Consider the following 23,305-nt stretch of genomic DNA (forward strand, 5'->3'; position numbering starts at 1 on the left):
TCACAAAGCGCCCACTGTACGACACCACCAAAATTATGAGACGTGCACCGTTAATGTTTTGCCCGCACTCCTGTCCTGACCTTGTAGTCCGAGAGGCCCTTTCCTGGAGCAGCAGCAAACCCTCAAGCTGCAGAATGCACTTCTTCAGTGTGCTCATGGCTTCTTCAGCAGAGCTGCAGGTGGCCTTGCACTCAATAACCACACCAACACTACTGCACCGAAGCAGTCTTCGTTGAAGCAGGAAATTACCTTATTCAATTTACTGTATGTCACATGCATATTAATCATTCCTAATTCTATGCAAGGCTGACAGTGTTCATGGTACATCTGTCTTGTCTGCTGTCAGTGTTAAAGAACTCCATGTGTCAGTGGTTTAGATAAAGCTAAGATGCCTATTCGTAACTGCTCATTACCATCTGAATAGATGAACGCATGGAAGCAAGGCTACAGTAGCTGCCAGTCCCTTGGTGCACCTTAAGTCCTTATGTCTCCTTCAGTCATTCAGACACTCTTGTCATGATTAAGATATGGTTTCAGGAAATCTACTAGAATGAATTAGAAACCAGGGACAGAATGCAACAGTACAACTTCAAGGTCCTTGTTTCTAGGTTAAGTGGTCTTTTTTTGCCTTCTTGCTTTTGGCTGGGAGATTACAGCTTAATCTTGCACCACTGAATCATCTCCTAATTTGAAGTCCAGTTATCTTTAGCAGAATGGCTGCTAAACACTGCCTTCCTTTCACTGCTTGCACACCAATCAAAGCACTAGATCTAGCTCTGAAGCAACATGGGACTTTAAAATAGCTAACATCAGTGCACGACTTCAGAATAAAGCATCTTATTTTGTCTGCTTCTAGAGACAGCTACAAAACTTTGCAGCTTGCTTTTGGAACAGACATACCAGCTAGCTTCAGATGTTACTCTAAAGGACACTGTGCCATACTGTAGGAACAAAAATACCTACCCAAGGATTCCAGTTCAAGGCATCTAGTGCCAGATTTAGAGCAGTTGCTGACTGTATGTGACAGAACTTCTATTTCTGCTGTTCTTAAGCTAGAAAACAGTTATGAAAAGAACTTTAGCTGTGGAAGGGTACAAGGAAGTTACAGGAAAGACTGTCAGACCTACAAGGTCTTCTGAAGCTCAGTACTATCACATAATCTGTATACAGCAAAGAAAAGAGGGGACATCCTTCAGCCCATGCCAATGTTTAATTCTGAGGTATGTGACACCAGCTTTACAAAGGTAAATAAAAAAATACATTCCAAGAAACAGTGAGCCTCCTACCTAACAAGGCAGAGACTCCACACTACAAGCAGCTGAGAAAAGAAACTGCTCACAGTGTGAAAAAAAAAAATAAAGTATTTGAGATCTCTCTGACAGAGGCTTTTGAGACAACAGGTGATAGGAAATATGCAGTCATGGGGCAAATATATATACTTAAGTGATAAGGATGAGACAGGATAACAGGCATTAGAGGTAAGGCTTCCACTCAAAACTAATTAAGACATTATGATCAGCAGTTAGATGCAACTACTATTCCAGACAGTGATCAGTCACACCACAATTCCAAAAGGGATTGTGGAGCTGTTGAGACAGACTTGCGCTCCATCCTGCTGCTGCTGTGGCTAAAGTTTGCATATGCTTGCAGCAAAAATCCCAACAGTGTAGGAGTGGAGGAGTAGAGGTGCCTTTTCCACACCAACTGTACCCGATACCAGGAGCAAAGCCTACTGCCTGGTGTACAAGAGCACAAAGCAGTTCAGACAAGTGTATAATCTATAGTTAATCTACATTTTTCATCCTGAACATGAATTAAAAAAGCCAGGTATGAATCACATGGAGGCAGACTTCATGACTCATTGCTGCATTGGATCTCACTGCTAGTGCTGATCCTGTCTGCCATTATGAAGTCTGGCATTCACTCTTGGATCTCTTTCATAAGTCTGTGCTAGAAGGATGAGCTAAAATCAGTTAAATGAGAATGCAAGCATTAAACAAATAAATGTGCTATTTTGCCACACAAAGGATAAAATTCCAGGAATTTATTGCTGTATCTATGCTTAATCCATTAATTTGTCTTACAGTAGTCATGAAGTGCCAAATTGTGTGCTACATTTCACATTTCCTGTATTCCCTTCCAGATGCCATTTTACAGTGGGTGTATGAAACAATGCAGCAACACTCACAAAACATGGATCCAGCATCTCTCCAGAGCTTAAAAACAAAGGTTTGTGTACAAGCTGAATAACGAGATGTCAGTTAATAGGGTCACTCAGCAACTTTAATAGAAATATCTTTAGGTGGAAGTTAAAATTTACAATTCAGACTAGGCATTCTCATCCCCACTGTAGTAACAAGATACTTGCAAAGAACAAGAACTATGGTACGTAAATGTCACACGCAAGAACCGCTTCATTTCTATCAGAAGCAAAAGTTGCTAATTATAAGCAAGGACAGACCTAGCAGGCTAAGGCTGTCAGCCTGTATTAAAAACGTGTACCTCCAAGTTTGGCAGTGGAATTCTCTTTACCAGCCTGACTTTTTTTGGTTTTGGTTACACACTCTTCCTCCCTTCCCAGCATACACACTTTATAAACCCCTTTTTTATTTTTATTATACCTCCATATTATTTACAGGACTCCTAAAGATTAAGTACAAACTAGTATGAAATTAATGATAGCTTGCTCTTCGAATATGTATCCCACGGCTAAATAAATACCAAGCCAATCCAAGAGTGAGCTGAAGTTACGATTCAGAAGCTTGTGTATCTGTGACTCCAGATGGTTTCTCATTAACTGTAGAGGATTCACTTGATCTGTCAACAGTAGTTGCCTTAGAAGTTGGGGTAGTGCTATCCAAGGTAAGTGTAGAGGTCTGTTCTACGTTTACAGTAGTGCCAGGGTCGACAGAAAAACCTTCAGCTTGGGTAATGGAGGGAAGCAAATCTGCAGGCACTGTAGGTGCCTCTGTGGCCAAAGGAAGCAGAGGAACACATTTGGGTGGCATTGAGAGAGGTGTTATTCCCACTAGATTCAGAGGTGGCAAGGAGGGAAGGGGTGGCAAACCTAAGGAGAGAAGAGAAAAAAAAAATGAGCAGATGCATACCACAGGCAGATCTGGATAGAAGTTCTCTTTGCTCAGAACTGTTACCAGCTCTAATCTCCTATTGCTCTTGAAGAGAAGGAAGCTTTTGGAACTTAGCAGGAGCATGACATCTGCAGCACTGACTCAGCAAGCTAGTTTCAAACCTGATACTTTTCAGATTGTGTGGGCTCATAATATAGAACGGACCTTAAACATCATCTACAGCCAACCCCTCCTGTTATGGGTAGGGACACCTACCACTTAGACCAAGTTGCTCAAAGCCTCATCCTGCCTAGTCTTAGACACTTCCAGGAATGAGGACTCCACAACTTCTCTGGGCAACCTGTTCCAGTGTCTCACCACCCTTCTTTCCAATGTCCAATTTAAATCTAGCCTGCTCTAGATCCTGCTCTAGTTTAAAATCTTTGCCCCTTGTCTTACTGCCAAATGCCCTCACAACCAGCCCCTCTCCAGCTTTCCTGCAGGGCCCCCTTCAGCTACTGGAAGGCCTCTGTAAGGTCTCCCCACAATCTTCTTCAGGCTGACGAGACCCACCTCCCTCAGTCTGCCCTAGGAAAGATGTTCCAGCCCTCTGATCATGTTTATAGCCCTCCTCTAGACCCTCTCCAAAAGATCTGTGCCCTTCTTGTGTTGAGGGCCCAGTGCTGGACACAGTACTCCAGGCTGGATCTCAGCGGAACAGGGTAGAGGGGCAGAATAACCTCCTTCAACCCAGCATCCCTGCATCTTTTGATTGAGGCCAGGACACCACTGGCTTTTTTGGGCTGCCAGCACTCATTGCCAGCCCATATCAACAGCCTCATCAAACAGCACTCTCAAGGTTTTCTTAGACTCCAATTTCAGAATTGATGACCTCAGAATAAATTCAAGCTTACTTTTATCTCTCCAGAGGACTGGGCATTTAATACTAATGATTAGATTTTTTGGCATTCCCTGAAACTGCCTAAAACAAGATGTTAACAAGAATTTTATTCCATGTAAACTTCCAGTTTCTTTTTGTTCACTCCATGTGCACCTTCAGCAGTCTTGTTTTATTCAAAGCCATAAATCCAGTATTACTTTGTACTCTGGCATTCCATCACAGTGCTTCAGTCTCCTCAGCTAGCATACAAGGGAACAACTCATTTACTCCTGCCCATGAAACTGTGTACTTTGATTCTTGGTCCAATCTATTTTCAGGTGATAAATCAGGTAACAGAAGATGTAAATACAGGCACAGGGTTAGAATTAGCTCGTCTAAAGACAGAGTCTTTGTCTACCTCATTTCGGCACTACTGTCTCGAGCAAACATTCAATTTATTCTCTTCAGGATTCCATCAGATGGCTCTGAACATGAGTGTGAAGGACTGTCAAGAAGAGACAAACTTCACTTTAGAGAAGCACATACCAGGTTGTATGATTTCCGGAACAATGTGAGGTGCAGGTAAATTAAGTTTGGACAGATCAGTCAGGTTGGGAAGCCCTGCTGGTAATGGCATCAGACCTAAGAGAAGAGTGGAAAAGTTAGAGCTGAAAGTTTAACATTTGGTTTGGGGTTTTTGTTTGGGTTGTGGGTTTTTTTTTTTTGAGGGGGTGGGTGGGTTGTTATGGTTTTTTCCCTACTCTCTATCTGAGATCTTATTAGTATATGAAGTTATTTTGTATTGCTTTTTATCCTGATTGTGAATTTTATATATAAGAATACAAATTCACCTGAGTTTCAGCTTTCAAGTTGTACAGGAAAAAACAGATACATACTGCAGGAAGTCCAGACTAGCAAATATATAATCATAGAATCAGCCAGGTAGGAAGAGAACTCCAAGATCATCCACTCCAACCTAGCACCCAGCCCTATCCAGTCAACTAGACCATGGCACTAAGTGCCTCATCCAAGCTTCTCTTCAACACCTCCAGGGATGGTGACTCCACCACCTCCCTGGGCAGCCCATTCCAATGCCAGTCACTCTCTCTGGCAAGAATTTCCTCCTAACATCCAGCCTAGACCTGCCCCAGAACAACTTGAGACTGTGTCCCCTTGTTCTGTTGCTGGTTGCCTGAGAGAAGAGACCAACCCTCACCTGCCTACAGGCTCCCTTCAGGTAGTTGTAGACAGCAATGAAGTCACCCCTGAGCCTCCTCTTCTCCAGGCTAAACAACCCCAGCTCCCTCAGCCTCTCCTCACAAGGCTGTGTTCCAGGCCTCTCAGCAGCTTTGTCGCCCTTCTCTGGACACCTTCCAGCACCTCAGCATCTCTCTTGAATTGAGGAGCCCAGAACTGAACACAGGACTCAAGGTGTGGCCAAACCTTTCAGATTTTTCTAAGGAAAGTAGAATCTTCTTTCAAGGAATTAGTAAATTTGCATTCCAAGTTCAGCTTTTAACAACAGAAGGTGTTTCACAGCATTACTGTATCAGAAGCCCTCCATTCCTAATTTGAAATATAGTAATCAACCTCAGTCATTAGAATAACTATTATTAGTCTTGGCCACTTAGTTCATTACTAGAGTTGTCCATAAAAATATACAGAAAAGGAGAGACAGAGTAACTTTCAAAACTGGGAAGGACTGAAAATACAAGAGAAGCATATGATGAACAGAGCACACCTTGCTCAATCGTTGTGCTTGCTATGGAGCATCTCTCTGCTCCTGAATTTCCTGTTTGAGAAGAGCTGCATTTCTAGAATAAGGGCTCTACTCCTACTCTGTGTTTAGATCAGAGAAGGACAATTCTGAAGTAAGCTGTTGAGACTACAGTAATAAGACAGAGGGGGGGAAAAAAGGTCTGAAAGCAAGGCCACTGTATGGAGATTTTGATTAAAAAGCAGTCAGCTTTACCTGCCTGTGAATTCATTAGCCAAAAAGGCTGACATTATATGATCTGAAGGGTTTTCAGCTTAGGTACAAGCAACTCCAGTTTGAGATATTTTAAAGTCTGAGCAATTATGAACTTCACATAAATCCACTCAAATTTTAAATTTCTTCTATAAGCAAACTGCAAGAAATAGCCTTCTAGCTTTCAAAAAACCACAACTATCTAGAGAACAAGGTGACAAGAAGATTTCTGTTTGCAGATTTGGGGGAAGTGGTAAATGGACTGAGGAAGGACATCAACAGAAGCTGAACTTCACAGTAGTTTGGCATTTTCTTTGTGCAGTACTCTGCATGCACACAGCTTTACTACATATTTTTCCTGTTTTATTTCTGTGCATTAATGAATATGTTTGGACAAATCTTCATCTACTTGCCTCACAACATACAAAACAAAATACAATTCCTTCAGTGTTTTGGAACAGGTTGAGTCCTGGGTCAGCGCACCAACTACAGGGCAATCCTCACCCTACCCACTGTGACCAGTTCTGGAATACTAGTGCTTGAGATGTATTAGCAGGAAAGAAACATGCACCAGTTCATAGACAGACTCTTGCTTTCGTTATAGCAGTTTAAAAATGCTAAATACTAATTAAAAGAAAACAGTAAGTGCAACACAGTTCTATATTGCTAGCCACAAGATCACAGGATGTCAGAGGTTGGAAGGGACCCAAAGAGATTATTGAGCCCAACCCCCCTGCCAGAGCAGGAACATACAATCTAGCTCAGGTCACAGAGGAATGCATCCAGATGGGCCATGAAAGTCTCCAGAGAAGGAGATGCCACAGCCTCTCTCTGGGGAGCCTGTTCCACTGTTCTGTGACCCTTACAGTAAAGTTCCCCCTTGTGTTGAGGTGGACCTTCTTGTGCTGCAACTTGCATCCATTGCTCCTTGTCCTATCACAGGGACCAAGTGAGCAGAGCCTGCCCCCCCCTCCTGACACCCAGATATTTATAACTATTTATAAATCCCCTCTCCAGACTAAAAAGCCACAGGTCTCTCAGCCTCTCCTCATCAGGCAGTGCTCCAGTCCTCTAATCATACTCATAGCCCTCCACTCGACCCTCTCCAGTGGATCCCTGTCCCTCTTAAACTGGGGAGCCCAAAACTGAACACAGTACTCGAGATCTCACCAGGGCAGAGCAGAGGGGAAGGAGAACCTCCCTTGATCTGCTGGATACATTCTTCTTAATATGCCCCAGGATCCCATTGGCCTTCTTGGCCTCAAGGGTACATTGCTGTCCCATGGATGTTACCCACCAGGACTCCCAGGTACCTCTCCACAGGTCTGCTCTCTCTACTGCTGCAGTTTATTATTCCTCCCCAGGTGCAGGACTCTGCACTTGTCCTTACTGAACTTCATTTGGTTCCTCTTTGCCTGACTCTCCAATCTGTCCAAGTCTCGCTAGATAGCTGCACAGCCTTCAGCTGTATCAGCCAAGCCTTCCAGTTTGGTGTCATCAGCAAACTTGCTGAGCAGACGCTGTCTGTCTGTCCCCTCCTCAATGTCATTGAAGAAGATGTTGAACAGCACCAGACCTAGCACTGATTCCTGGAGGACTCCACTGGTTACAGCTCTCCAGCTGGACCTGGCACCACTGATCACCACTCTTTGAATTCTATCTTGTAACCAGCTCTTAATCCACCTCACTGTCTGCTCTTCCATCCCACACTTTCTGGGCTTGCTCACTAGGATGTTATGGAGACAGTGTCAAAGGCCTTGCTAAGGTCAAGGGAGATTACATCCACTGGTCTCCTTGCATCTTCCCCATTCAGTTATGTCATCATAAAATGCTATCAGGTTAGTCAAGCATGATTGCCCCTTGCTAATCCCATGCTGACTGCTCCTGATAACCTTCTTCTCTTCCAGGTGCCTTGAGATGCCCTCCAGAAGGAGCCGCTCCATTATTTTTCCAGGGATGGGAGTGAGGCTGACTGGTAGTTCCCTGGAACCTCTTTCTTGCCCTTTCTGAAGACTAGAGTGACACTGGCTCCCCTCCAGTCCAGCCCTCTCTTTATACTAGAAGAATAACCAGGCTGAGTATTAGACATTTCCTAAACTGGAGGTTTTATAGGTGAAAGGAATGCAGAAATAGGCAAGACATGTCTATTTCTCATCTACTGAGAATGTCATGGACAAACTGGAAACTAATATTTTGCAACATACAATTTAAGGACTATGGAAACTAACAATGAATCAACAAAAGACGTGTTGGAAACAGCAACACCAATACCTTCTGAAGTGTTAGGTCTATTGTGCAGGGAGCCCAAAAAGGCAAATGATTGTGAATTTTGTTGTCAGCTCAGTTCTCTGTGCTACAGAAATGCTGTGCACATTCTCTATGTGAATAAACAAGTTCTTAACACAGTAATAGTTGTGTAGAGACTTTTTTTTAATATGAAATGTGTAAGCTGTGTGAAGCAATGCCCTGCTGTCCCCTGAAAGCAGTGGAAAAGACAGCTATCTTCCCTTGCTCCTTAAAAGTTCTGTTTTAAGAGATTTTGCCTACTCACCTGGCAATGTAGTTGCTGGGTTAACAGGTGGCACAGAGGTAAGGGACTGACTGACTTGTGGTGGTAATAATGGAACTGTTGGAACACCTGGTGAAACACACAGGAAAATAACATTAATTTGAAGCATACAACACTTCAGCTTCCTTCCTCAAGGAGCACAAATAATTGCTTACAGAAGAATTACTTTTTGCCTTAACCACAGTAAGTGTTGATGAAGAAAAATAGTATTCTAGACAATACACATCAGATTTGACTGAAGCTGTTTCCTATTATTTTGAGCAAGCAGGGCACAATTCCAGTGCTCTAGCCTCTGTTGTTAAGCAAAGTTTGAGAAAGAGAATATTTTATTCTCTTCTGCCTTTTATTAAAAATTGACAGAAATATCCACGAATGCAAAAAAAAATCAAGACCCTATGCATTTCAGAAGTCAGTCACCTCCATACTGACCTGTGCTGAGAACATTACTGACAGCAGTTGAGGGTGAACTAATAGAAAGTCCTGAAAGACTCTGTTCAAGGCCTGCTGGCCCAGGGGGCAATGTGGCTGAGGGATTAACTGACGACAGCTGAACCTTATAAGTCAAAAAATGAAAGTTACATCATTAGGGTTTCTTTCCACAAGAACAAATAGAACAAGAAAAGCACTATAACATCACAATGCATTTTCACCAAACCAAAGTGACTACAATTTACCTCTGTGAAGCCATCTTTGAGAGGACTGAGAGATGCATTAGGCAACTGTCCTGGAAGAGAAATTTTCTTTCCCTCTTCAAAGGGCCGTGTAGGTATCCTATGCAAATATCCATAACCGATGCCACACCCTAGGCTTTTAAAATAAGAACATTTCAAAGTCAGTGAAGTGACTTTACAACTACATACTCCATAGGCAGTAATGCATGAATGCCTCAATATGCCAGCAGGATGCAAAGTAAGTTCTGTACAACTTTTCACTCCCCCTTCAAATGTCTCATTTTCCATGGAGAAATAACATGAGCCAATTGAAAGGAAATTACATAGCTTTTAGCAACAAATATTTAGCAAAACATATATTCCACTGTTACTTAAACCAAGCAGCTCTGTAACTTGGAATTCAAGTTAGAGTTGTTATTTGAAGTCCTCTGTTGTGGTTACAATGGAATATTTTAAGAATATCCTACATTTTTAAAGTCTAATGCAGACAGAAACAGTTGTACTTCACACATCTCCACACTAACTCATTTACTGTTTAGATACACCTCCCCATTAGTAACTACCTCTGAATTCCAAGTAAATAAGTAATTTATTACAGCTGGAATGCCTTGGACATAACAACACACTTTTCCTGTCTCTGCAGAAAACCTATGCAAGCAGCTTTTTGGCTAGTGCTCTAAGGAAGTTGGCCTATGCCCCTCTGTAGCACGTTGTCTCCTTACCTGCCTTCTCCGCCCCAAGCAGAATTTGGGGTAATCACCACTTCCCGACAGTTATCTGTGTCTGTGTTGTACACGTAAAGTTTTAATGGCTTTGCTTCATGTGTTTCAATGAGGGAAAAGAGATCTTCAGACTGAAAAAGCATAAAGATGTATAAGTGCTTTCTTGTCTGTGCTAGTTAGAAGCAAGCTGGAATGTTTTGGTAAAAGAACTTGATAACAGGCAGTGGAATGAAAAACAATTGTGTCTCCTTCTCTCACAGTTACGCTGAGAACTCTGGGAAGAAGAAAGACTTTTTCTCCATTTTGTGTTTTCCTTCTGCCTTTGCCTTCAGACCTGGTCACATCTCATTAATCTTGCTCCTACTAACCTTGCTCCCTAACCTCTTGGCCGCACCTCTCTTCTTCCTGAGAACTGGGGTAAGGTTGAGAGGGGCCGGGGGAGGTGTTGGGGTGGTTTGAAAGCCCCTCCTGGGGACTCAGGTTTCTGGGAGGGGAGTTGTGCTTTTGTATTGTTTATCCTTTGTATATTTCTGTATATAATTGTATATAACTGTATATATTGTAAATAGCTGCTTGTAAATTCTGCTAGCTGTAAATAAATTGCTTCATCTATATTCCCAGGGTCCGTCTGAGTTAGCTGGGGCAAATACAAAGTGTGGGGGGGTGGGTAAGAGCCCAAACCATCACATTGTCCTTATTTTATCATTTGACATTAGAAAATTCATCTTCAGAGCCCTTAACTTTCTCTAACGAAACCCAGTAACTGTGACACGTTGCAGTTGTTGCACTGCTGCTCTTTTATCACAAAGCCAACTTTAAAGGTGCTTTGCCAGCACAACATGGAAAACATGGTCCAATACAGATTTCAAACCTGCTATTTGAAATATTCAAGTACAAAACAGTTTCTATCTGACTTAAAGCAGGGTTTCTTTCCAGAACTGCATTTAAGCACAAAGAAGAGGCATTATGTCAGAGCTCCTTTCTCTTAGCATTAGCTTACTTCCATTAGCACTGAACAGAGATAGAACTGGGGATGTTTCAAACTTCTCTGCTACTGTATTTTTTTCAATCAAAATCTTTACTTACCTCATTCATGACAGTATCTGCTCCAATGATATAGTCACTATGAGGTCTAAGTCCAGCCAATGCAGCAGGAGAATTTGGTTCCACTTCCTAGTTTTTAAGATGGAAAGTTACAAAACTCAACTGTCAGCATTGCAGAACAGTTAGGATATGCACTTTACACAAGTTCTGAGTCAGACAAACTGGTCAAGTTTTCAGCAGAGTAAAACAGTCACTGAATTAGTGAAACAGTGGCTAGATGACAGTCGTGCTTGATATCACTACAAGGATTTAAGTACAAGATTTGATAATATACTCACAGACACACAGTTCTCATTCAAAAGCCTTTCCAAACAAAAACATCAACAAAGTGAAAACAATTTGATCTCATGGCTTGTAAGCCATGTACCCCCTTGTAAGCTACTTTTCAATAAAAAGATTAGTAGTTTAATAGTAAGCAAGAGTAAGAAAAAGACTTAAGTCCACACATACCAAAACATGCCATACGTTTTCATTGGCCCCATCAAAGCTGCAGAAACGAATGCTCACGCCCAGCAGGCCTTGTCCACCCCACATGTTGCTGGGGGTCACTGATGTTTCTCTCAGTTCCAGTGTTTTACTGCTGTACACCAGCATTTTTACAGGTTTTTCAACATTTGCTTTCAACAGATCCTTGAGAGTGTCATTGTCTTTGTTCTGCGAACATTCAAAGAGCTTTGTTTAGTGTCTAACAGAACAAGCATCCAGTTCTATAGCACTGCTCAACTCCAAAGTCCTGGAAAAGTTAAAGGTCCTATAAACCAAACCCTGTGTACTACCAGAATATGTGTCCACAGCTATTTGGTAATGAGTTTCCAGTCCCTTCACGATTCTAGACTATGACTTTGGGAAAAATCTGGGATTTCAAAGTTACAGTCTGTTGCCTTCTTAGAGCTCTGCTTGAAAAGGCTCTTGATTCCTGCCCAGATAACAGCTTTAACAACCTGTTTTGACCAAAATGAATTTGCAAGCTCTCACACAAGCAGCTTTAGACAGAACTAGGGGGCACTAACACAAGCAGCTAGTGGTGGATCAGTATATAGTGCTGTCCTGCACTGGTGCAAAGAGCAGGTCTGTTTGCATCTTCATTCTCCAGCTAAAGCTTTGATAGAATTTTAACTACAGGGCGAAAGAAATTAATTTCTGATGCAGTTAGGCATTCTCATTTTTAAACTAATGAGAACTATATTATTTAAATAACAAAAATGCATTAATTTGTAAGCCTCTCAACACATGGTCTACATTCAGAGTTATAAAATAGCCACACTTACCAATCTTGAACCATTAATAGACACGATAAAATCAAAGAATGGCTCCAACCCAGCTCTATGTCCAGGTGAGTTTTCTTGTACCTAATAAAGTTAAACAAGAATTTAGCACAGATTAGAATTACATTTCTGTTTGTGCAAAGTGTAGTTCTAGATGAAGTGTAGATATTCATTCCAGTAAAGAAGATGACAAGAAAAGGATGAGCTTAATGAATTCTGAAAAAGCAGTGTCTGGCCACTGAAGTACCACTGTTGGACCCTGCTTTTTATCTTACGCTTACTAGAGGAAAAGGCATCCCATCTGTGTAAGCATGTATTGTTATCTCATGATTAAACATCACCTGCTGACATTCCTGAGACATAAAGGGCATCTTTACAACCAGTGATTCACTAATACAGCAACAAGATGCAAGAAAGGGATACACGCAGTTAGGCAGCTCAAATAATTCAATGTGGGTACACACTGCTCCCAGACACTTGATGTATGCTTGTAATTCCAAATGGAGTAACTGAGAAACATTCAGCCAGTGTTGCTTTTCTCATTATTACATGCATTCAGTATTCATCAAGGTCAAGCTCACCAACATCTGGGATGTATAGATTTACTATTCTAATTAGATTATTCATAGTCTGGCCCAAACTGGTGAAGGGCCTGCAACACTTTCCAACTTCTGAACCATTAGTTTGCAAAAAGTATAGTCAGATATCAAACACTTTCCCTCAAATTCATAACAATCCTAGAAGCAAACCATGCAGAGATGGTTAAGTGGCCATGTAAAAACTACTAGGAGGCTGTATCTAAAAGAAATCAAGCTCTCAGTTCCATCAATCATACATGCACCTCAGAAACCTGTAGCTGCATCCCTCTGTCATCATTTCCTCATTCTGGAACACACAGTTTCAGCCACAAAAGGTTGGTCAAACATGACTTCCCCTTGATAAAACCATGTTGATTACTTCTAATGACTCTCCTTTTCTTGACATGCCTAAGGACAGCACCAGGGATGAGCTGCTCCATTACGTTTCCAGGGATGGAGGTGAGGCTGACCATTCTATAGCTACCCAAGTCCTCCCTCTTACCCTTTTTGGAGACTGGAGTGACATTTGCCTTCCTCCACTCTCCAGGTACCTCTCCTGTCTGCCATGACTTACCAAAGGCAGTGGAGACTGGTCTGGCAATCACCTCTGCCAGCTCACTCAGCACCCATGGGTGCATGCCACCAGGACCCATGGATTTATAGAAGACTTAACTGTTCCCTAACCTAGTCCTCAGCAACCGAGAAAAACTCCTTTGTCATGTCTTCCTCTGGTGCCTGAGGGGTCTGGTGCTCCTGCGGACAGCCTCCAGCAGCACAGATCACACTGACCTCAGACAGTTTTTAATGTCATACCACCTTACTCTCAGCCAGCTACCTGTACAATTCACCATCATGCACTACCAAATGCACAGCACAGCTCTCTGCTCAAAGCTCTGTGGGTGCGGTTCTCTTGCAGGAACCACAGTAACAAAGAATGGCAACCAGAGAGCACACAAAATACAAGGACACAAAGACCTTCTTCATAATGATTAAAACAAAGATTCCATGGATACATGCATGAACTCCAGGCATCCTGAGAATCTGGCTTTGTGCAGCTTTACTGTATGCCCCGAGCAGGTATTCAGAAACTTACCCTTGTAATTAAATAAGGACTGAGAAATAATCAAGTAATGTCATTTACAGCAGATGCCACTGCAGGCAAGATACCATTCATGCCAGCTTGGGAAGTCTAATTTTCTCAAAGCCAGCTGTTATTTCAGACATGTAAGTTACAGACACCCGTGGGTGAATGCCATGACTTTATATAACAGCAGAGGAAAGAAACACAGTGGAACAGACTACCTGGAGAAGCTGTGCGCCTGCCACCTCTGGAGCTCGTTACGAACAAGACAGAAAACCTCTATCAAGTATGCTGAATGTCAGAAAGCAGAGAAGAGCTGTATCACACTTTCAACTTCATACAACACTGCAGGACTTCAGCTTCTCATTGAGACGACAGTAGGGCTGCTGAGCATAGATTACATGCTAATCATTTCACTTTTAATTCACCATCAAGAATTAAATAGGGTGAAAGTTTCAAGGTGAAGATGCTAATTTAAATACACAGTACCAGAAAGACTTATTTTTTCGGTAACTCCATGAAGTTTCTCTCAGCTTAACACCCTTCACAACACTATCATTCTGTGCCTATACCTATTATAATACATACTGTGCATTATACAGCAGAATAAGGCTGCTCAGCAACACAATGGTCACAAATCTAAGCCTCAAATGAGCACTGCAACTGTAACTGAAATTAGGCATAGAAACCTTGATTTTCAGAGGCAGATGAAGGCTCTCATCATTTTCCAAAGTGAGATATAACTTAAAATATCCACTTAAATTTTCAGATGCTTAGCTTCAAGCACTAAATACACAATGTTCAAAGAGCAAAAGCTCTAAAGTCTTTTTTTTTCCATGTAAGAAATGCTTCCTAACATTTACTTTATTGTCATCAAAACACTGCAAGAAGTTTTTTTGTAGTTCTTCCACTCACTCTGTAGCTGGTAATAAAATTCCATTATGTATTGTGTATAAGCAATTCTTGTTAGGTCTGACAGAGTCTATTTTATTTCATTTCTGTCAGCTACTAACACATTATGTGGTATAACAATAGTGAATTTCTTTATGACATGCCCAGTTCTCAAGAGAAAAAGCTTTATATGCTTTTTGCAATAAAATTAATTCCCTATACATAGCATCAAGCACAGAGATTGTAACTTGAGGTTTTAAAATGGGAGCCTCCCTTTAAAATTAACTCACCTCTTTATGGCAGTATGCTTGTACCTAGAATCATAGAATCAAGCAGGTTGGAAGAGACCTCCAAGATCATCCAGTCCAACCTATCACCCAGCCCTATCCAGTCAACTAGACCATGGCACTAAGTGCCTCAGCCAGGCTTTTCTTGAAGACCCCCAGGGACGGTGCCTCCACCACCTCCCTGGGCAGCCCATTCCAATGGGAAATCACTCTCTCTGTGAAGAACTTCTTCCTAATATCCAGCCTAGACCTACCCTGGCACAACTTGAGACTGTGTACCTCTACTACAACAAACTGAGGCATTCATGTAAAAAGTTAGGAATTTAAACTTTGTGTACTACTCTTCAGCATCTTTTAGGGAGAACAGCACAGAGTAGTACTCAAATCTCTTACAGACAAAATGTCTTCTATAAAATCACAGAATTGTTCAGGTTGAAAAAGACCTTTCAGATCATCAGGTCCAACTGTAAACGCAGCACTGCAAAGTTCACCACATGAAACCATGTCCTTGTCTTTTAAACACCTCCAGGGATGGTGACTCAACTGCTTCCCTGGGCAGCTCATTTCAATGCTTGACAACACTTTGAGGAAGGAATTTTTCATAATATTCAACCCAAACCTACTTGGGCACAACTCAAGGCTATTTTCTCTTATCACCTGTCACTTCTCTTAGGAGAAGAGAATGACACCCACCTCACTACAACCTCCTTTCAGGTAGTTGTAGAAAGTTCTCTTCTGAGCCTCCTTTTCTCCACACTAACAACCCCAGCTGCCTCAGCCACTCCTAAGACCTGTGCTCTTAGTCCTTCATCAGCTTCTGGACATGCTCCTGCACCTCTAGGTTCTCATGCAAGGAGTGGCCTAAAACTGAACACAGTACTCACGGCGTGGCCTCGCAAGAGCCAAGCCAAGCACAGCAGACAATCACTATTTCTGATACAAACCAGGATACTACTGGCCTTCCTGGTCACTTGGGCACACTGCTGACTCATATTCAGCCAGCTGTCAAACAACACCCAGAGGTCCTTTTCTACCAGGCAGCTTTCCAGTCCCTCTTCCCCAAGCCTGTAGCATTGCCTGGGGCTGTTGTTCCATCATCCCTTACTCGAAATTGTCAAGTCACTACAACAGCCTGGACAAACTATAGCAGTTTCACATTTCTGAACAAGAAAGATACCAAAATGTTTCCTTCATTTTGTTTTGAAGAAAAGAACCAGACACATACTGAGCAACATAGAGGGTCAGGCAGTGCCTCTAATTAACTTAGCTTAAAGGAAGCTTACAGAGGAGAAAAGCAATGAAGACAATTGTTAGAGGTAGACAGCATGTTATGCTAGCAGAATGGGAGGTACTAGTTAAAATAATGACTTGAGAACATGAACCAGTAAATAAAGTTTAACAGTAAAAGCACCTATGATCAATAAAAATGTATTCCAGAGAATCATTTCAAACTAATGGCTGCCCAGGTGGCCAAGAGAGCCAGTGGCATCCTGGCCTGGATGAGGATCAGTGTGGCCAGTAGGATGAGGGACGTTATTCTGTCCCTGTACTCAGCACTGGTCAGGCCACACCTTGAGTACTGTGTTCAGTTCTGGGCTCTCAATTCAAGAGAGATGCTGAGGTGCTGGAAGGTGTCCAGAGAAGGGTGACAAAGCTGGTGAGGGGCCTGGAACACAGCCCTGTGAGGAGAGGCTGAGGCAGCTGGGGGTGTTTAGCCTGGAGAAGAGGAGGCTCAGGGGTGACCTCATTGCTGTCTGCAACTACCTGAAGGGAGGCTGTAGTCAGGTGGGGGTTGGTCTCTTCTGCCAGGCAACCAGCAACAGAACAAGGGGACACAGTCTTAAGTTGTTCTGGGGGAAGTATAGGCTGGATGTCAGGAGGAAGTTGTTGCCAGAGAGAGTGATTGGCATTGGAATGGGCTGCCCAGGGAGGTGGTGGAGTTGTTGTCCCTGGAGGTGTTCAAGAAAAGCCTGGATGAAGCACTTCGTGCCATGGTTTAGTTGACTGGCTAGGGCTGGGTTCTGGGTTGAACTGGATGATCTTGGAGGTCTCTTCCAACCTGGCTGATTCTATGATTCTACTGGGTCTACCTATGAAGAGACTATGGCAACAAAAGAGTTTATAACTTTTCCTTAAAATAGAAGGCCACATTTCAGCGTGTAGAAATCTCAACAGTGTGACCCACAGCAACCTTTCCTGTCAAAAATGCACATGCTGAAACTGCTTTCCCTCAACAGTGCTTCAGTCCTGGAGTGTTCCTATTTCCTGTTACAAGTGCACTGACAATAAAGCTCACAATGGAAGCAATACTGCAGTGAATATTAACAGAAGCAGCCAAAAATACTGAACTGCAAAAATTACATCAGAAAGAACAGTATTGTCCTGATCCTATCTGAAGCAAGCAGGGGAAGAGACTCGCTACCAGTTCTGTAGTGAAGCAATGTGTACAGTCTAAAAGTTGAACTGTAAGAAACCTGTGACTTGTCACATTCTCAGTTGGCTCATTTCTCTGGCAATTTGTACTTGGCTGCTGTGGTCATTCTGAACAACACAAACTCATTTGTTGCATGGCCTTTTAACACCTTTTCCATCATCTGCCCTATCCAATTTCTTTCTATACTTTCTTCCTCACATTTCTGTAGTTTTCCACCAGCTAATGAAATCTCAAAACCAACCATGCTATACTATTTACAGAAATTTGGTATTACCAAAGAAGCCAAACCTATCTGAATTAGATCTAAAAGGCAGATGCTGTTTTCCTTTTGCCATTTTCGTTTCCTCTGTTAAAATACTGAGCTTGAAAAGAAAGTCTTTAGATAATCTCAATTCAAAATAGCAGTATTGCTCAGTGTGATGGTTTGGGTGTTACCCATCCCCCCCACACTTTGGAAATCACCCAGACTAGACTCAGCTGGCTTTGGAAATGGAATGAAGCTTATTATTTACAGCTTAGCACAATATACAAGCAGATATTTACAGTATAGACAGTTATATACAGAAATATACAAGGTAAAAGGTAATACAGAAACACAACAGCCCCTCCCCAGGAGGGGTTCCCAACCATCCCTTCACCTTCCCCTACCCCTCTCAACCTTACCCCAGTTCCAAGGAAGAATGGAGGTTCAGCCAGGGGGTTAGGAAGCAAAGTGGGTTAAAGAAACGGCAGAGAGGCTAGGGAGAGAGGGAATGCAGCTCAGAGCTCCCCAGCAGAAATGCCTTTTGTTTTGATTCTTGTTCTTATACATCTCAGCAAGCCTATGAGTGAAGCAGACATCACCATTGTTTTCCTTCCACAGCCTGTAATCTCGTTCTTCTCACCAAAACATTCTAGCTTGCTTCAAACTAGCACACTCAAGTCCAAGTGCTATCAAAGGCCATGCAGAGCATCCACACAAAGCTCCACAAAGCCAAATAAGAGTATACTATAGAACTCCAACTGGAAAATTAAACTAGTAAAACCTCAGGAAGAAAATTCCAGTCACTTGTATGGCACATGTATTTTAATATTATTCAAAGTATGACTGTGGGATGTCAGATTTTTTTTCTCTACTCTAAATCTATACTGCCAACTATGTATAAGCAGAGACCTAACTTCTGTTAGACTAGGATCATAGAATCAATCAGGTTGGAAGAGACATCCAAGATCATCCAGTCCAACCTAGCACTCAGCCCTAGCCAGTCAACTAAACCATGGCACTAAGTGCCTCATCCAGGCTTTTCTTGAACACCTCCAGGGATGGTGACTCCACCACCTCCCTGGGCAGCCCATGCCACTGCCAGTCACTCTCTCTGACAACAACTTCCTCCTATCATCCAGCCTATACTTCCCCCAGCACAACTTAAGACTGTGTCCCCTTGTTCTATTGATGGTTGCCTGGGAGAAGAGACCAACCCCCATCTGGCTACATCCTCATGATGCTATTTAACATGCCCATCCACAATAAAAAACACAACTCTCTCCTTGTTATGGCATCTGAAGATATCACCAAGAAGACAAGGCAGTGAAAAACAGAGACATCAGACTAAGACAACAGGCAGGTCCTTTCCTGCATTTAACATAAATATGTCTGTCTTCTGAGAAATCAGCTTCCTTAACATGCATCTACCAATTACATTTACAAAGACTGGTAATCAAATACCTCCACTTCAAGTCACAGCAACACTGAAACCAAAAAGCACCTAAATGAGAAAGGTTATCAGATCCAAGCAGCATTATGAGAAAAAAAGAAATTACACTTGATAAAAGAAATGCCTCTGAGTTACTAATATGCTTCAGTTAAACAGTATGATGATGAATTCAACATAATTCATAGTCTAACCGCAGAGTAGTTACTGATTTTACAACCCTCAAAAGCAAAAAGCACATGATATTTGTACTACAGCAAACTAAAAAGTCCACCACTTTTCCCAAACTTCAAAGAGTTGGGTTTGAGGGTAAGATAAAAAGAATTGTCATATACTATTAACATCAGATTGAGCTACATTAGTAATATGAAAAGGGAAACAAACAAACAAAATACCATTATGACTTTAGCCTGTATGAAATGTTAACATTGGGTTTGAGCAGAACTTAACTGTTTGCCTCTTGAAAGCACTATGCTGTCTACAACTACCTGAAGAGACATTGCAGCCAGGTGGGGGGTGGCCTCTTCTGCCAGGCAACCAGCAATAGAACAAGGGGACACAGTCTCAAGCTGTGCCGGGGGAGGCCTAGGCTGGATATTAGGAGGAAGTTCTTCACAGAGAGAGTGATTGGCATTGGAATGGGCTGCCCAGGGAGGTGGTGGAGTTGCCATCCCCGGAGGTGTTGAAGAAAAGCCTGGATGAGGCACTCGGTGCCATGGTCTAGTTGACTGGCCAGGGCTGGGTGATAGGCTGGACTGTATGATATTGGAGGTCTCTTCCAACCTGGTTGATTCTATGATTCTATGATCTCTGTTCTTTTTTCGCCATGGTATTCTATGTACAGTTGTAGCTCACAGCTAGCAAACTAGAACAAGTAAGGAACTACTAATTAATAATATAATTAATATTATTCATTAATATATTATGAATAATATAATTAATATTATTCATGAGCCAAGATGGTGTGGGTTTTCACATGCCTAAAATAGGGGGCTAGCCCTAGACAGAGTTGATCCAAGAAAGTCCAATGTCAACACAAAGCTAGCCCAGGGCATTGCCTATGGTAAGGGTATTCATTATCTGCAGTAGCAAAAGTGCTGTGGCATGGGCAAGGCCATTAGCAACTCCATCAAAGTTACTGTATCATCCAGTACATCAGATACAAGGACATGATTACTGAAAGGTGGCTCACGAGACCTTCGAGGCAGCCTGCCAAAATATTTTGTGGCACACAAACCCAAAATTCTGTGTCTGCAGTGTCTACAAAAACTATGCCAAATAGCAGTCTAGCCTTCACTATGAATGGACCTCTGGCAGCTGTAGTGTCTGTTATTTGAATACCTTGATCCCTGCCAAGGGGTCACATGGAATCACAGAATAATGGTTGGAAGGGACCTCTAGAGATCATCAAGTCCAACCCCTCGACCAGAGCAGGTTCGCTTACAGCAGGTTGCACAGCAGAGCATCCAGGCAGGCTTTGAATGACTCGAGAGAACCCACTACCTCTTTAGGCAGTGATCAACTGTCCTTCAACATAAAGAACCATCTCCTCTCATGTTTAGACAGAACTTCTGCTGCTCAAGGCTGTGGCCATTATCTCCTGTCACTAGGCACCACTGAAAAAAAGACTGGTCCCATCCTCTTGACACCCACTTTTTAAGTATTTATGAGCATTTATAAGATCCTACCTCAGTCTCCTTCTCTCCAGGCTGAAAAGCCACAAGTCCTTCAGACTTTCTTCATAATAAACATGTTCCAGTCCCCTAATCATCTTTGTAGCCCTTTGCTGTACCCTCTCAAGCAGTTCCCCATCCTTCTTCAACTGGGGAGCCCAGAAATGAAGACAATATCGCAGATAAGATCTCACCAGGACAGAGTAAAGAGAGAGAAGAATCTTCCTCTTATGCATTCCAGGATACCATTAGCCTTCCTAGCCACCAAGGCACAATGTCGGCTCACAGTGAATTTCTTGTCCACCTGGACCCCCAGGCCTTTTTCCCCACAGAGCTGCTTTCCAGCAGGACAGACAACTTGCACCGATACATAGGATTACTTCTCCCTTGTGCAGCACCCTTGCCCTTGTTGAGCTTGATAAGGTTACTCTCAGCCCAACTCTCCCGCCTGTCCAGGTCATGCTGGAGAGCAGCACAGCTTCCTCTGGTGTGTCAGCCACCCCTCCCTGCCGTACCAAGCAGCTACAGTTCCGATCAAGAGAACTCCTAACGTATTACCCAACACAGGCACCTAGAGGGCTGCAGTTCTTAAGCCAGTCTGAAGGTGCGCAAACTGGCGTGCTAACGGCAGTTCCTAGACAAGAAGCTACCCTACTGTCCCGGGCTTCACAAGAAGCAGCATCACCCTCCTGTCCCGCTCACACACCGCAGCGCAGCGCAGACAGCGCAACCTGACAGCGCGGTCCGGGCCACCCAGACCGCTCCTGACGACGAGGCGGCTCGGAGCCGTCCGGCCTACCGCCGCGGGCCGGGACACGGCGCAGGCCGCGAGCAGCTCCGTGTTGGGAGGCGAAATCCCGGGCGATGGCAGCACGGAGCCGAGTCCCGCTCAGAGAGGGGGGCGGCAGCTACCCAGAGCCGCCGGGAAAGGTAGCTGGCAGCGCGGGCCCCGCCGCAGATTCCACCGGCGTACGATCCGCGGCGGAGCGCCAGCCATGCGCGCAGAGCGCCGGCCGCTGCCCGAGAGAGAGCCTGCCCGCCCAGCGGGGACGCCGTGAGGCGCCCGCCTCGGGGAGCGCCCCGCGCCGCTCGAGCGCAGACCCATGGCGAGGGAGGCCCCGGGCCCCAGGGGCCCGCCCCGCACAGCGGCACGCCCGGGGAGCGCCCCCGCCGCCCTTACCCGCAAGACGTGGTAGCCCTCGGTGCCCCCGCCGGGGATCTCGACGCTCTGCGAGGAGCCCATGGCCGGGGCGGCGGCGCTGCTCCCGCACAAAGCGCCGCTCACCAGGGACGTGGCACTCGCTCCCTCCTCCCCCCGCCCGCCGGCGCCGGAGGGCCGGGCCACACTCCCGGGGCATGCCGGGAAGCGCCGCAGCTCCCCCTGCCGGGGGCACCGCCAGCCGGGGCGGAGGCAATAGTACGGTGGACGCTCTGGGACACACCTCGCCCGTTCAACCCCGGAGAGCGAAGGCAGTACGGTGGCCGCTACAGACCATGTCTCTCCAGTTCGTCTGCGGCTGGGCTGTGCCCCCCCCGGCGGCTGAGAGCGGCACTGCCGTGAGCGCCTCTGCCTGCCCCAACTCTCAGGGGCGGGAGCAGCGGTGCCAGGCGCGGACAGGTAATTGATGTACCTTAATGCTATGTAATTAACGTATAGTAAATGGGTTCACAGAACACAGGGTAAGCTGGGTTTAGGCCGTACCTTCTCCTGCTGTCTCTAGTGTTGCAGCTCTCTGTGGAGTTACAGGTGAACCTGCAGCCCCAGCGAGCTCGGGACTGCCCCAAACCCACACTTGAAGCACAGGGAGAGGCCTCGGGATGCCCGGGAGCAGGTGGCACCCTCTGGCAGCTGGATCCGAGTGGAAGCACTGGTATAGAGCAGCCTGGAAGAACCACGTTGCCCCAGAGCAGGGTTTTGAATCAGCCTGCTTCAGGGCCAGCATCTCCCTGGGCAGAGCCCCACCGCAGAGGTCTGCCCTGCGGCCGCTCTTTGCAGACAAGCCACGGCCTGGGGAAAAGCACCACCTGCCCGGCCCTAGAATGCTGCTTGAGCTGGCTTCATTGCCGCAGCACTGCAGGAAGGGGTGGGCAGGGGTGTGTCAGGAAGTGTGAAGAGCCCAAGGGAGACTCTTGTGCTTGGAAGTCCCTAGGTGACGATTTTTGCACAGCCTGCCCGTGCAAAGCAGTGCCTGCTGGGGTGGCAGTACAGGTCTCCAGGGAGAAGTGACCTCTTTAAGGAGACCTGCTGCCACTGGGCATTTTCAGCAGTGCAGAAAGAGCATTTCCCAATTAACCGAAACACAAATGTGAAGAGCTTCAGTTAAGCACAGAAAGGAAACTGGGATTAGCACATCTCACTTCTTTTGGATTAATTTGCCTCTGTATCAGCATTTTAACAGTTAGTACTAAAAGTACTAAAGTA

General features: G+C 44.4%; 1 protein-coding gene across 1 annotated transcript; it reads right to left on the reverse strand.

Moving 5' to 3' along the window:
- Positions 1-2,029: 2,029 nt before the first annotated feature.
- GORASP2 (golgi reassembly stacking protein 2) lies at positions 2,030-22,235 on the reverse strand. Its single transcript, XM_064163143.1, has 10 exons — positions 22,064-22,235; positions 12,252-12,332; positions 11,434-11,637; positions 10,966-11,052; positions 9,880-10,010; positions 9,161-9,293; positions 8,916-9,039; positions 8,469-8,555; positions 4,495-4,590; positions 2,030-3,067 (listed from the first exon to the last, which is right to left on the reverse strand). Exons 1-10 carry the CDS (start codon positions 22,124-22,126, stop codon positions 2,748-2,750), a joined length of 1,326 nt encoding a protein of 441 aa, XP_064019213.1. The 5' UTR covers positions 22,127-22,235; the 3' UTR covers positions 2,030-2,747.
- Positions 22,236-23,305: the final 1,070 nt, after the last annotated feature.

Source organism: Pogoniulus pusillus, chromosome 2 (assembly GCF_015220805.1).
Source record: "Pogoniulus pusillus isolate bPogPus1 chromosome 2, bPogPus1.pri, whole genome shotgun sequence".
Taxonomy (NCBI): domain Eukaryota; kingdom Metazoa; phylum Chordata; class Aves; order Piciformes; family Lybiidae; genus Pogoniulus; species Pogoniulus pusillus.

Coding starts and splice junctions, on each gene's coding strand:
- GORASP2 (XM_064163143.1), bottom strand. CDS start 22,126: ATGGGCTCCTCGCAGAGCGTCGAGATCCCCGGCGGGGGCACCGAGGGC. Junction 9,040..9,160: donor TCAAAGATGGCTTCACAGAG/GTAAATTGTAGT, acceptor TTGACTTATAAG/GTTCAGCTGTCGTCAGTTAA. Junction 8,556..8,915: donor CAGTAATGTTCTCAGCACAG/GTCAGTATGGAG, acceptor GTGTTTCACCAG/GTGTTCCAACAGTTCCATTA.